The sequence below is a fragment of the Bicyclus anynana genome, chromosome Z (assembly GCF_947172395.1).
Source record: "Bicyclus anynana chromosome Z, ilBicAnyn1.1, whole genome shotgun sequence".
Lineage (NCBI taxonomy): Eukaryota > Metazoa > Arthropoda > Insecta > Lepidoptera > Nymphalidae > Bicyclus > Bicyclus anynana.
The window spans coordinates 768,633-783,187 of record NC_069110.1 but is presented as its reverse complement, the minus strand read 5'-3'; the positions used below and the strand labels follow the sequence as shown (position 1 = coordinate 783,187).

Below are 14,555 nucleotides of genomic sequence, written 5' to 3'. Positions count from 1 at the left end.
AGCTTACTTGGAAAAGGTAAGTGTAAGAAATAGTAGCCTAAGACGCATTTAAGTATGACGTCGCTTGATCTAGTGTTGGCTCCTGTATACGCGCTAGGTGGCGCGACTTGGTTCCTTGAATCGTAGGAATTATTTAGTGGGGGCCGTTGGGCGGGAATGACAGGCGATTTATGGTGCTCACCGGTCGGCTTCAGTATTTTCGTGGCGTTCGAGCCGTCCACATTTCTTGTTGTGTAATCCTTTATGGGTTACTTGAGATAGATGGGGAGAATAGCTTGAGCAGTAAATGGTAAGTGTTGGCATGTCGGAAAGGACCCCTTAATCCTGCATCAAGAGTCACACGCCTCTGGAACTGCTCAAGGTATTCTCTGCCATTCTAGGGCCTCAGTTTGGTTACAGTTTGATTTGTTAATTAAGATGTCCTGACAAATATTGTGAATCATAACCTTTGTTCAACATTGGTTTTCTTATTTTTGTAATCCACTTCTGAGTCTGCTAAAACAAGTTTATTCGATTCGTCTCACGGTTTCTACGCCAGACCAGACTAAGCCAGTTTAGAAATTATAAAATATCAAACTAACCCGTGCCGAAATCGAACCCAGGGCCTCGCTGTTGAGAACTACATCACAACTACTGAGAGGTCGTCGGAAGCTATCCCTTACCTACATACTAACGTATCATGATCATCATCTTTATCAGCCTATTTTAAGGCTGATACAGGGCCAGGCCCACCTCCATATAGGAGAACGAATATGGACCTTTGACCCACCACGCTGATTCAATGCGGGTTGGCATAGGGCATGAGTCAGATGTTACGATAGTGACCGGGACCGACGGCTTAAAGTGCTCTCCGAAGAACAGGGGTTACACCACCAAATTCGCAACTCAGGGCTGAGAATTTTTACTGAAAATATCTTAGAAGAATGAAAGCCTAGGTATTCTGAGACCCGATCCAGGATACAACCTGGGACATCGAGAACTGAATCTACAATGGCTAATCAATACACCAACGAGTTCATACTAACATTTTATTTGTTTAACAGTTGGAATCGCAGCAGCAGTGCCCGAGCTGGACCTCTTCATATCCCTGTTCGGGGCGCTGTGCCTGTCCGCGCTGGGGCTGGCCTTCCCCGCCTTCATCCAGAGCTGCACCTACTGGCACTACGTCTCGAGGTCCGAACGGATTCGCATGATCGTAAAGAACGCCATTGTCGTCGTTTTTGGCATCCTCGGCCTAATAGTGGGAACCTGGACGTCGTTAGAGGCAATCATCGTTAAATTTTCAGGCCACACTTCCGTACTAAACGCTACAGATATAGATGTAAGCCTCGCAAACGACACCAGTGTCATGCCTTGAATGTAGAATAAATAATATAATGTGAATATGCAGGGCCGTCTTAGCCACGCAGGGCCGCTAGTCTATGTAAACGTGAATGCAACGGGTTATCGTATTCTCCATTGAAAATAATCAGAAAATATTTTCAATAATTATAATTATATCAATTTGTTTCCTAACACACAATCACTTTTATGTAGGTATTTTTATAAAATTATATACTTAGATGAAAATATCTATAGAAATTTAGAAATAATAGAGAGTAGGATCACAAGTTAATGAATACTAATTTTTCTCCCCTGCTGCAAACCTGCACTTACTCGCACGAATAACAGACTGTTGCGCGAGTTCCCAACATCGGCATACTGATCGGACGGATCCTAATATAATACTGTCAGTGCCATTTATTATTACATAGAAAACCGTCCGTGGCATTCAAATAAGTACAACAGAAAAAGCGACCGGTTTATTATAAACAAATAAGTTTTATGATCTATGTATTTTAGGAACCATGTTCAGTGTTTAGTTATAAGAGTTGGAGAGTTGTTCATAATATTTTACTATGTATTTTAAATATCATGAACAATGTTGATCAAATTAGAAATTATCAGGGTTACTCTCGACTGTTTTGGTTTACCTGTTTAGTACCGAATGCCTGAAGGGCCCATAAAGGGTTCTTATGCATTCTTGCGCAAGCAGCGACTATTTCCTTACTTTTCAAACTCTAATGTCCCAGTAGCCTAATGATCTATTGGGAGTACAGTTTTATTAGCTTAAAGATGAAACAAAAGTATGTACCTACCTACGTTCTCTGAGTGGTACCTACGCCTCTTACACCTACTAAGTCTACATACATACAGAGGCGTAACTAGGATAGCAGGGCTGGCAAAATGTCACGGGCCCACGTTCCGAGAGGCTGTGAACTCAGAAGTAATCTAACATTTAAAAACAATACCACGTGTTCTAGAGTCCCTTCCAATAAATTAACAATGCGCCTAAGTATAATTACGCCACTGATTTAACCTACAGGTTGAGGTAAAAGGGAAGATGGTCGTTGCAGCCACCAAAACACGCGGGAGTTATGCCCAGAACTTCTTGGTTATAGTTTTAATTTTAACGTTTAAATAATTGTTTTTAGACGTAAAAGCCTTTATTCGCCACTTTTATAATATTTTATTTAAGTTAGTTTATTTAATTATTATGTTAACATTAAAAATAATTTGGCCCAATGTAAAACAAAGTGGTAAACCTATCATTGTTGTAGAATATAAGAATAGAATGTTGCAATCTACCGTCTAGCGACATTAAAGCTACAGAGTCGCATGAAACGCGCACACTTTTACTACGAATGCTTATAAATAGTTATAATATTTTGTGTCGTAAGCTGATGACAGCCACTCACCATCCAATAATATCATGAGTTTGCAGCGCTAACGGCAGGACATCCGATAAAACTGATCGTGTGTTGGTCACGATCGGCATGACTTCATACAGATCGCGATCAACACTCGACCAGCGCTGCAGGCGTGTGAGTTTATTTGATCGTCAGTGGCTGACATGAAAGCCTTGTCACAGTAAAAAAGTGGCCTCGTACTCGTAGGTATGACTGTCGTGAATGCGCCTTAGACCACGAACAATTTTTTGACCATTTAGTATGTAAAAAATCAAACATTTAGTGCTAAATTAAAGTTTATTTAACATATGTTTTAATATGAATAGTAGGTAATAGTAACATAAGCTTGGTATTGAGAGAGCAACAAAAGGTAGTTACGGATTACGGAATATGCCGTAATATTTTCCGTTGGACCAGTGGCTGGTGTGAAGAGTGAGTGAATTGATTTTTGTTGAATAACGACCTTGAGAAGGATAGCTTGGTTTTTAACTTTAATCACTTGATATGAGTGGTTTTATTTTACTAATAATACAACTGTTATTGTTAAAAAAGTGCATTTTAAAAAGATAACGTCATCAAAAAAACTTTCATAAATTTCCATAATGTGAAACGATTCATGTTTCACATTCCGCTAAACAACTGTAATAGTTATAAAATATATCTACAAAATGTATGTGCACCTACAGTATCTAATAATATAATAAATTACTTTGATTGAACGCGCTAAACTCAGCAACTATGTAGATACGTACGAATAATTTCGAATGTTATAACTCTCTCAATGTTCAACGCTCAGTCATTGAGGAAGGTATGTGTTATACTTGTATATACGCGATATTTTTTTTTCTGTGTGCCTAGTGGGAGTTTTCATTATTTTCATGCTGTTACTATCGCGTTGACGGAAACGCGAATTTAATTTGCATTAGTGCCACTAGATGGCGCTGTTACAATTCCTTGGAAATTCGCGTTTATGCGCGATAGTAACAGTATCAAACTGCCACTAGGCCCTCTGTAGTCTACAGCTAATAATAAAGCTTAGACAACATTAGTTTGAAAAAAATCCGTAGATTTTCATTTAAACGCAATAATTTGTACATGACTGTATGTACAAGTTATTTCCAAAGATGCGTGTAAACATATTCGTGTGTAGATACATATATGTAATAAAGTGTAGATAAAAACTAGAGATTCCACTCTGTAGACGTATTATTGTACTTAGATAAATACATACAATCACTTTCAATAGGTAAATACAAAATAAAATGTACAAATTATTTATATTTATAATATATCAATAATAATAATCTATTTGTATTTTAAAATAAATTTATGATAAAATTAAAAGTATCATCTAGGTATTTCTCGCTGTGATTTTAGAATTGTAACACAACAGCGTTTCACTGGGTCAGGGGTTTGCAGCAAGGAATAATTTTTTGCAAAATTATTTGCAACATTTGCAAAAATAATTTCCGTTTGGTTTGAGATAGAGGTGGTAAATCTCCCAGTTAGAGCTCTAAGATTTAATAAGGAAAACAATATCTATTCAAATTCAAATTGGAAATCTTTTTTTTCTTTAGTTTTCAAGCACTTTGGAAATGTCAAGTTCGACTATTTGTAGACTCTTTGTTTCGAAGACAGGTTCTGCTGAAGAAGCACTCTTTAGGTACACTTTCGTGGGCGACTCAGTATATTTCATAATTATATCAGTTTATTTGTATGGATAAACTGATTTAATGATGAAATAAATAACCCTGCTTTCCTTATAGTGGTACAAGACTAGCAGGGTTATTATGTATCTCGGTGTAGCATTCAAATAATGAGTCACTAAGACGTTTTTAATAATATTTTCGTTCATGCAGACAATAAACATCGTTAGAATTAACAACAGTTCGAGACTAGTCGGGCACACTCCGACGTTTTTCATATTAAATTAATTAACATCGTATTTTTAACGAAATGGCATAAGTATCTCCATTTATCGTAAAGGGACAGTAATATATAAAGTGATAGTAGCAACATTATTTCAACGAACTACCGTTATTTTTACACAACACAATTACGAAAATACGATGAAAAATTATGTAGTGACTTTTTATTTGAATGGTACACCGAGTTACATAATAACCCTGCAGGTTTCCGTTATAGTAGAGGATTTGGTGTTTGGACTCAAATTACAGCCCCAATACGGGTTGGTATGTTTATCTTGTTACAAATTTTGTATCTGAGTTTCGGTTTTAAAAGTATTGTTGGCAGTTAAATAACTGTTCCATTGGCAGGAAAGTTGAAGGATTTCCTCAGCTAGATTGCCGTAGGTCAACGCATAGTCGAACTTGATCCTATAGTATAGTGAATGTGCCATAACATAGTGAGTTCAATTTTGTGTGGCCCATCTGGCAGCAGCTATAAAGTTAAACTTGACGGCGGCTTAGAGAGATTAGGGCAGGGTGATGGGATGGGTCATAAAACCTACCTTTGATTCTATTGATTCGATTTTTGAAATCGATTTGAAGTGATAACATGTCCTATAATATTAAGTTTAACATTATAAAAGTTTTAACATGGAATTAAGTACAAAAACAAATATAAGTTAACAAACAAGTATCCGTTAAGTCCAAAAAACCAATATTTAGTGAATCGTCGCTATTAAACTAAACTTACAAGTGAAATTGGAAACAAATCAGTAAGCTAATCACTCATCCTGATGAATTGATCTATTGTACATTAGGCTTTACCTCGCAGCAATCAGATTAAAAAGTAGAACCTAAAATATATATGTATTTTTTCAATTAAAGTGTTGATAATTGTATATCATTAAGAATTAAGATGTTTTAATATTTAACTGTTATGTCATGCTAAGCATGTTGATCCGTTAGAAAAGAGAGATGTCAAAATCAATAACGTACCGACACGAATATTTACATATTTGATTTTATAAAATATTTACATATTTCAATATTGATTTATATTTTTTTTAAGAAAATCTAAACACTACAAAATAAGCTGCATGGCGACTCTATCACTGTTTGTCTTTTTAGTAACGTTGCAAAAATACTTTTATTACGAAGCTCAATGATATAATAGTAGTTAACAATAGACATTTTCGGTATTCAATGTATGTCATATGTGTAATATTTGACCATTTTGCTTTGCAACAATTACCTATTGGTATTTTGTTAATACTTAGAATGGTACATTTTGTCAAATAAAAACATTCCTAAGGAAACTGCTGGCTGATTAATTATACTAAAAAGTTAGGGCCGCGTGATTTCACTCGGGTTTTACCCAATAGTAGCCCAAGTTACTCTTTAAAACATCAGCTCAGCCAGTGAAAATCTCGTCAAATTCGGTCCAGCCATTCCAGAGTTTAACCAGAACAAACAGACAGACAAAGTGTTTCTAAAGATGTTTTTTTTTATAATTAGATATGGCAAAAATAGTTTCACACGCATTTTTGAGAAAAGTTTTAAAATTTTTAATTTATGTATTTTTATTATCGATATTATTGATAATAAATTGGAATATTCATATTTTTAATCAATTTAGTGATACTAGTAATATATTACGTTATCCATAATAATATTATAAATGCTAAAGTAGTCAATCAACAGGCGGAGTCGCGGGCGCCTGATAGTATTTTATACAGCAAAAACCTTTTACATTTTATATTTATTGTTTTTAATAGCTTTTTATTTCGACTAAATTATATGATTTATGTAGGTACGTTGTGTTGTATGTTCTTAATTGGTAAATAAAACGTAATTTAAAAAATTAAACTGATAATCTTAATACATAAATGCGAAAGACCCACACACACTCATCACGAAATCTCGAAAACCGCTTATCTTTCAAAGATAGTAGGTATTTCTGAATGAAAGTCCTTGATTTTTTATACAACAAACTTGAAATTTGGCAGGGAGGTGGTTTATAGTTGGTAGACGTCCGTTAAAAACGAATTGTGCGCCAGGGCTGGATTAAAGAGGTCAAAAGACTCTCGCAACTATTTGAAAGTCATTCATACTTTCAACTACAAAGTTGAAATTTGGCAGGAAGCTGCTGTAGCTAGTTACCACCCTACGCGCAAAGACGTACAACCGAACGAGTTAGCGTTCCGGTACGATGACGCGTTGAAATTTTTAGAAGCATTGGTTGGATAACTTGCAACATCAGCATGTGACCAACAACATGTCTAGTAAAAACAAATGATAGTGGAGTTGTTCAAGTCGCATCTCCTTAATCCCCACGCAATAAGAGAGATAACTGTATTTCCGGTTGCGCCGTAATTGACATTTGTCAATTTTTCTCATGAGTTATTTGACATGTTGGTCGCATGTTAGGCCTACAAGACAGATCAGAAAATGCACTGAAAGTAAATTACTGTTATTCATTTTTGTATGCATTAAAAGCTTGGGAAACCTGACTGGGACAACGGGATACCAAAGCTGAGAGTTGGTGATAGCCATATGAGATCGCTCACTCCGCCTCATGCTCATGCATACACGTTACCTACAAATCTGATAATAATCAAATCTGTGATGTTCATAGCTATTATAATATTTATTAGGTAAATGTTTTCATTTAATTATGTTAACTGCAATGTGTGACGTCAGACATGTGAGATGTGCGTCGGTGATATTGTGCTCAGATGTGTTTGAGGGTCGATTTTCTGTTGAATAAATTATAAAAATATATCTTTTTTTACTTTCCTCCAACACATATTTTAAATCATACTCATAGTTCCAGTTACAGCAGCATCTAGATGGGTGTCTATTCTTTTTAATTCTTTATTTTTTTAAATATCTAAGCAAGGTGTTGGAATGCCTGTTTTTATTGTCATAAATGGCAATTTGCCATACCATTACTAAATTGTGTCAGTCTATTACCCTTTTCTCATCTGTTATTCATTACTGCTATGAAATAAGTGATAGATAATGTTCACAGCGACACAATGCAAATAGGTTGCCTAGTAAAATTGCAGCCAAACACACTTTTCATACAAAATCTAGGAAACCATGAAGTTGATCAAAGGCAACCTAATACATTAAAATTAAGCCTAAAATAAGCTTTCATTTAAAATAAAAGATGACTAAATAACTGATGAGGGTGTATGTATAAATAATATTTACTTAACTGTTTACGTCTGGCAACCCCACAGTTGCAGTGTAAAGTAAAAGCAGGCAACTTTTACTATTTTAAATTCTTTTGGGTATACTCTACTCATAATAACTAGTGTGTACGATTTTTTTTAATTAACCAATGAAGGAAAGAGATTTAAAAAAAATTAAAAAGTACATAAAAGATGTCTATGTTCAGCAGTAGTCGTTGATCGGCTGATAATGATGATGATATTAAAAAAACGATTGAGAACGACTTAATAGATTTCATTTATGTATATATGCAGCCGAAGAACCTTCTACAAAGTATTAGAAATCATGATCACAGCACAATATAGGGATGATTGATACTCTATCATGGCTCAACAGCAGAACGAATCCTGATGAACTTGGACATGGGGATAGATCTTAGTCAGGTACGTCACATAGACTACTTTTTATTTTACCCCGATATTCTTACAGGATTGGAATCTACACGGGCGAAAAAAGCTATTTCTTAGAATCAATGGAATCGAATATCAGTCTGCAGTCATTGTCTAGTCCATCCTACTGTATGGACTAGTCAATGACACTGACGTCTATAATGTGAATAATGACATTAACTTGACAATGTCTGTACTAAAAATGAATGTACATTTATCGTTTGGAAACATGGTTTAAAAATAAAAAATACAAATTAAAAATATTCGTAGCGCCTGATAGCGTCCCAACTAATTACAGTTTCTTTTCCAGGCATTTTTATTTTTAGAATAACTTTGGAGATATTTCTGGATCTGGATCGGGGTAATATTGAAGGAGATCTGCAACAGGTGCCTCTTGATCTTCATAAAAGTCACAAGCCAATAAATATTCCCGCTTCGAATAATCATCGCCTTTGCAAAACATTTCACCTGGAATAAAAATTAAACGTAATAATATTATTGTATATAAGATTCCGATTTTAATCAGAATTTTATTAGTTTACATTTAAATATTATTATTATTATTATTACATTTTAATATTAAGTCGAAACCATAGAGACTTTATTTACCAAATGGATTCACTTCCCACAACTGGAAATATATTGTGTGATTTTCAGGGTGTATTTATACACTTGACTAATATTTATTTTACACAACGTACGCTACTTTGGGGCTAGATAGTGATGTGTGTGTGTGATTGCTAAAGCTGGTATGATTGACTATTTTCATAATATTCTCTACGTGCTGGAAGCGGTGAAGCCTGCCAATCCACATTGTTTGTTATTTGCTTAGATTCGGTATTTATTTAATTTCTATTTCACTTTTGGATCTTTCGTTTAAACTCGTAGACATGATTATCTCCCATCCATAAACCTGCTTTGAAGTGTAATAAAATTTTAGAAATTATTTCGAAATATTTAATTATATCTTACCTTCAATATCCATAATGTGAACAGGACTCTTAGATTCTAAAGCGCCAACGCAATAATGTTCTTCAGTCAAACTAGGATGCCAATACATAATTGCATCTCTACAAGATGTACCCGCTATCGGTAGCAAAATTCTATCCTGCGAATAACAAATTTATGCGTTATGTCAGGTCAACTGGTTACATTATACCTGTTAGTGATTTACTCTAATAATATTTATTATTTTTGAGAATTGACGCTGGGTATAGTAAGGCAATACATAAGTAAGCTGTCGGTGGATTATCCTGGCTACTAGCTTATATCTGCAAGTATTTGTTGGGAGACAAAATGCCGAGGAACTCCCCTAGGATTGCAACATATTCAACATATGTCTAGAGTTCCATTTCTCATAATATATACTAGTATATAGAGAGGTAAAATGAGAGTTTCTCACCTTGCATATTATCTTGTTATTAACAATTGGTTCTTTGACTTCACCAGTGCAGAAGAACTTACGCTTTTTCCTCATAATAACAGTGCTGACTTCTAAAACAGTTTTTATACTATTTCCCTTCTCGCCATTAATTGCTTCCAACTCCCGCATTCCTCTCACTTGGGTTTCACGACTGTTTTGTTGTTTCATGTATGTGGCCAGTCTGCTCATTGCATCTACGAACTCGTCAATTGGACCTATTCATTTAATGAGTTAAGTTAAAATCTATACTAATATTATTTGTTTGATTGAACGCGCTAAGTTTGTTTGTTTGTTTGATTGAACGTGCTAATCTCAGGAACTACTGGTCCGATTTGAAAAATTCTTTTAGTAGAATTTAGATAGCCCATTTATCGGGAAAGGCTATAGGCTACTTTATCCCTACGGCAACAGGAACCACTCGGGTGAAACCGCGCGGCGTCTACTAGTTACTTTATATTGGTCAAACTCAATGGTGCCTGAGACTAGCTTGATAGCTATATAGCTTGTCCCCATCGTGAAATCTACTTTATCAAAACTACCACGAAAATTAGAAATTTTCTGGAATAAAAAGTAGCTTATATGTTGCTCAATAACCTCCTTTATCTTTCAGTGAAATTTCCATTAAAATCGGTCCAGCTGATAATAATAATCCCAATGATTATCCCAGATAAACAAACATACACAAGTATTTTGAAAAATCACTATAAGGACTTGACTTGACTATAAGGACTTATTTACGTTTAGATGATGAAACAGATAAGTTACTACAGGAATTGTTTCCATATAACAAATGTAAAGGGAAATTTAAGACATTACCTGTTCCGAAACTACCTCCATCTAAATAATTTAAAAACTGATAAAATCGTAAAGCTTCATCCGATTCAATTTCATCCATCACTGGTCTCTGAAATTATATTAATAATAAACTTTTTTTTAATTATAAAAGTGGGTAACTATAGTTCTAAAATGACTCCACCTACTCTTAAATCTATGTGGGTAACCTATATATACCAACTCTATGAATTCACATGCATAGCTCCTTTTCCCGTGGGAATACGGAGATGAAATATAGCCCCTGTGTACAAGTATATTCCGGTATATGTGTCCCTGAGAAAGTAACTTTTTCTTGGTGAAAGAATTTCATAAAGTAGTTTTTGAGTTCATTATTCTTTACATACAAAATACAAATTTTTCCTCTTTATTTTTTTCATTTAGGAATGCATCGTTTTGATTAACAATAACGAAACTTTTCGTGTGTTAGAATTTGGAGTGGGGTGTTATGTAATAGGACAGGTTTTATATCATAGCTGACGCGGCGCGGTTTCACCCGCAAGGTTCCCGTTCCCGTATGAATACGGGGATAAATAGCCTATAGCCTATAGCCATCCTCGATAAATGGGCTATCAAACACTGAAAGAATTTTTCAAATCGAAAGTAGTTACTGAGATTAGCGCGTTCAATCAAACAAACTTTAGCTTTATAATATTAGTATTGATTTAGGAAACCAGGGTATAAATGAGTATTAGTCTAGATGTAGAATGTAGATAATGACGACCTCTCTGGCGGAGTGGGTAGTGCTGTGGCCCTCAACAGAAAGGTTTTAGGTTCGATTTCTAGCTCGATCAGTTTAGGATTTTGCATTTTCTAATTTGGCTCAGATCTGGTCTGGTGGTAGGCAACGGCAATAGCTCTAGTTGCAACCCTACCGTCAAAGAAGTACCACCCAGTCATTTAGCATTCCGGTACGATGCCTCCTCTTCCAATTATAAGCCCGCTTCCATTTTGAACTGCATCGTCAACATCAGAAGAGGTTGCAGTCAAGATATGAGTTGTAGTAGAGTAATGATAAACTCACAAATTTGCCGCTCCAAGCGCCAACATCCGAGTACAGAGAGTTGACCCTGCTGGGCATCCAATCTAAAGACGAACGCGCCACCAACACAGGATGCTTAAACAATGACTCAAGCGTAATTTAGCGTCACTATCAGCGGACACTACTGATCCAGGCCTCTCTCATAGCGGTGAAGACTTGCAGCTTAGACGCAACGCATTGCATGCCACACCTTGCATTGCAACGACGCACGCACTCAGTTTGTCTTATAGGATTCATTGGATCAAAACAAATGACACATTGTCCATCGTCGCAACGGTTCAACGGAGCTCCGTTGACACGTCGAAGTTACGACGCACCGCTTTATTGTAACATGTTATTTATAGCTATCATTTTTGTTCTTACTTATATTAAGTAATAGGTCCATTTCTGTTTAAGTCGATATAATATATATGATGTATATTATAATAAATTAATAAATAAGCTTAAAACTTATCTCTTGAATTTAATAAAATGTTTAGAAAAACTCATCATTATTGTTTAGGGCCCACTATTATTATAATAAAATTCATCTTGATTAGTTCAGCCGTGTAGCCGTGAAAAGGTAATTGAACAAAAATATTCTGTTAATTTTAGGGATTTATCACTAACAACCCATATTTGGCTCACTTTTGAGCACGAGTCGCCTCTCAGAATGAGGAAACAGGGGTTAGGTCTTGGTCCACCACACTAGCCAAATGTGGATTGGCAGACTTCACACACCTAGAGAATTAAGAAAATTCTCAGATGAGATTTCTTACGATGGGTTTTCTTCACCGTTTGAGACACATGATATTTAATATCTTAAAATGCACATAACTGAAAAGTTGGAGGTGTATGATTTGCCCTGGACCAGATTCGAACGTACGCCCTCCGAATCGAAAGCGGAGATCATATCCATTAGGCTATCACGTCTCTATATATGTCTGTATATTAGGGATTAGATAATAATATTCTTCGTAAAAAATAGAATAAAATAAGTATTTGAAACACTTACTAAAGATGCGTATCTAGTACTAACACATTTTATATAAAATACAACTATTAAAATAATATTCAATTTCATGGTGTTCTTGCGATATTTTAGGCGATAGTCTTTAAATTGTAGAAACGTATAAAATGCAATGTACCTCTGTTGCACTTTGTAACTTTATGACACGTAACTACAATCGCTATTCTTTAGAGACCCGTAGTCCACAAGGAACCCTTATAGTTTCGCCATGTCTGTCTGTCTGTCCGTCTGTTCGTCAGTCCGTCCGTCCGTCCGTCTGTCCGCGGTATAGCGCAGAGACTATTACAATCACAGAACAGAACAGACAACGTTATTAGCTGACGTGATTACAACCTACTAGTTAGCTGTAATTTAGCATGAAATTTCTTTTACTATCTCCCCTACATGTAAAGTGTGGATGAATATTTTTTTGAGCGTGTGTTATGTTTACCTCAAAGTGTGGGATATCGTAAGTTAGGCTTTTGAGGGATATGAGAGGTCTTGTGCCACTATTTTTATTTTCATCTGTTAGTAAAATATTAAGGTTTTAAGAGCATTATTTTGGTTACAGTCAAGTATCCTCCCTCTCTACCAGCTAAATGATTGTTTATAGACATATCAATTCACAAAATTTGGATATATTGTAACGGAATTATAAAGAAAACTATAACAGCTAGGTAATAATGGCTATTTATAGAGTTATTAGAGTCTACCAGCTTAAAAACACAATTGTGATTCGAAAACAATTAATGAAATAGTTAAAGTTGTTAGTAAGATAACTCGAGAGTCTATCAAAACTAGAAAGCTTAATTTTGTCATGGGTGAATTACGTCTATACAATTGTCAAACAAAAATTGAAAAAAAAAATCTTTTGGTTGGTTTCTTCCCTACATGTAAAATGTAGCGATTTTGTCCTCGTCTATCCCATTCTATGTGATAGTAAGTATAGCTATATGTAAATTTATTTGCAATAAAATGGTTTAAAGTGCTAATTTAATCTACAGAACCCAACACTGCGCGTGGCCCGACACGAACTTGGCCGATGTTTGATAATTGCTTTACTTACAGTTTGGCTTAATCAATTAACGGCCTAACAACTATACCTGTTAGAGAAAGTAATTTTGCTAATTGGTTTGTTGCTTACTAATAGGTACATAGGTATTTGAGCAAACTCGACAAACGACTTTGCGGCAGCTGAAAAATAATCAATACAAGGAATCTCGGAAATGTGACGAGAGCTCTATCAGCCTACTTTAACGGCCAGTACAGGGCAAGCCCCCCTAGCCAAGTGGCACGTCGATTCTCTTTCTACGATCGCTAACGCTTCGAAAACTAGAAAGATGTATGGGAATGACATTTGCTATCGACAGGTCACGTGATCAAGATACGCCACTTGACTATGGGGGCAGGCCTCCCTCTATAAGAGGTTATATGGAGCATACCCACCACGCTGCTCCAATGCGGGTTGGCGGGATCAGGCAGATAATGTTAATTTAACGACAACTCTCGGGTACACCGTCTTAGCGTGCATTCCGAGGCACGGCGCGGTTGTAACAATATAGATTTAACAAATCCGGGCTGAAAATTGTTGTAGAATTTTTTTAGGAGACTTAGTTCAGTCTATGGGGAAATTCTATGACCCGACTCAGGATTCGAAACCAAAACCTATTGATCCGAAGCCACATAGGCTAATGGCGGTGTCTAATGTTAGCCACTCATAACGATAACCCCACATGCCTGCAGCGCTAACGGCTTGACGTCCGATAAAACTGATCGTGTGTTGGTTGCGATCGGCATGATGTCATGCACATCGCGTGGCTAGCATGATAACTATTAGCGGACGCCCGCGAAACCATAGATTTACGAGTTGGTATACGATAATTCTATGCGAAACTATGAAATTATACGACAACTCGATAAATGGGCTATCTAACACTGAAAGAATTTTTCAAATCGAACCAAACTATCAAACAAACAAACAAACTTGTCAGCTTTATAATATTAGTATA

General features: G+C 35.8%; 2 protein-coding genes across 2 annotated transcripts in view; one reads left to right on the top strand and one right to left on the bottom strand.

Annotated features, from left to right (window-relative positions):
• LOC112049256 (proton-coupled amino acid transporter-like protein CG1139) overlaps positions 1-7,415 on the top strand; it is a 64,103-nt gene extending 56,688 nt beyond the window's left edge. Inside the window, exon 8 of the mRNA XM_024087072.2 lies at positions 1,044-7,415. Within this exon, the coding sequence (XP_023942840.1) occupies positions 1,044-1,357 (314 nt within the window). The 3' untranslated portion in view covers positions 1,358-7,415. The remainder of the gene's footprint in view (positions 1-1,043) is intronic.
• An 876-nt stretch (positions 7,416-8,291) lies between these two features.
• Positions 8,292-11,829, bottom strand: LOC112049257 (uncharacterized). The gene is made up of 5 exons (XM_024087073.2): positions 11,541-11,829; positions 10,502-10,589; positions 9,665-9,900; positions 9,235-9,370; positions 8,292-8,730 (listed from the first exon to the last, which is right to left on the bottom strand). Exons 1-5 carry the CDS (start codon positions 11,595-11,597, stop codon positions 8,585-8,587), a joined length of 663 nt encoding a protein of 220 aa, XP_023942841.1. The 5' UTR covers positions 11,598-11,829; the 3' UTR covers positions 8,292-8,584.
• Positions 11,830-14,555: the final 2,726 nt, after the last annotated feature.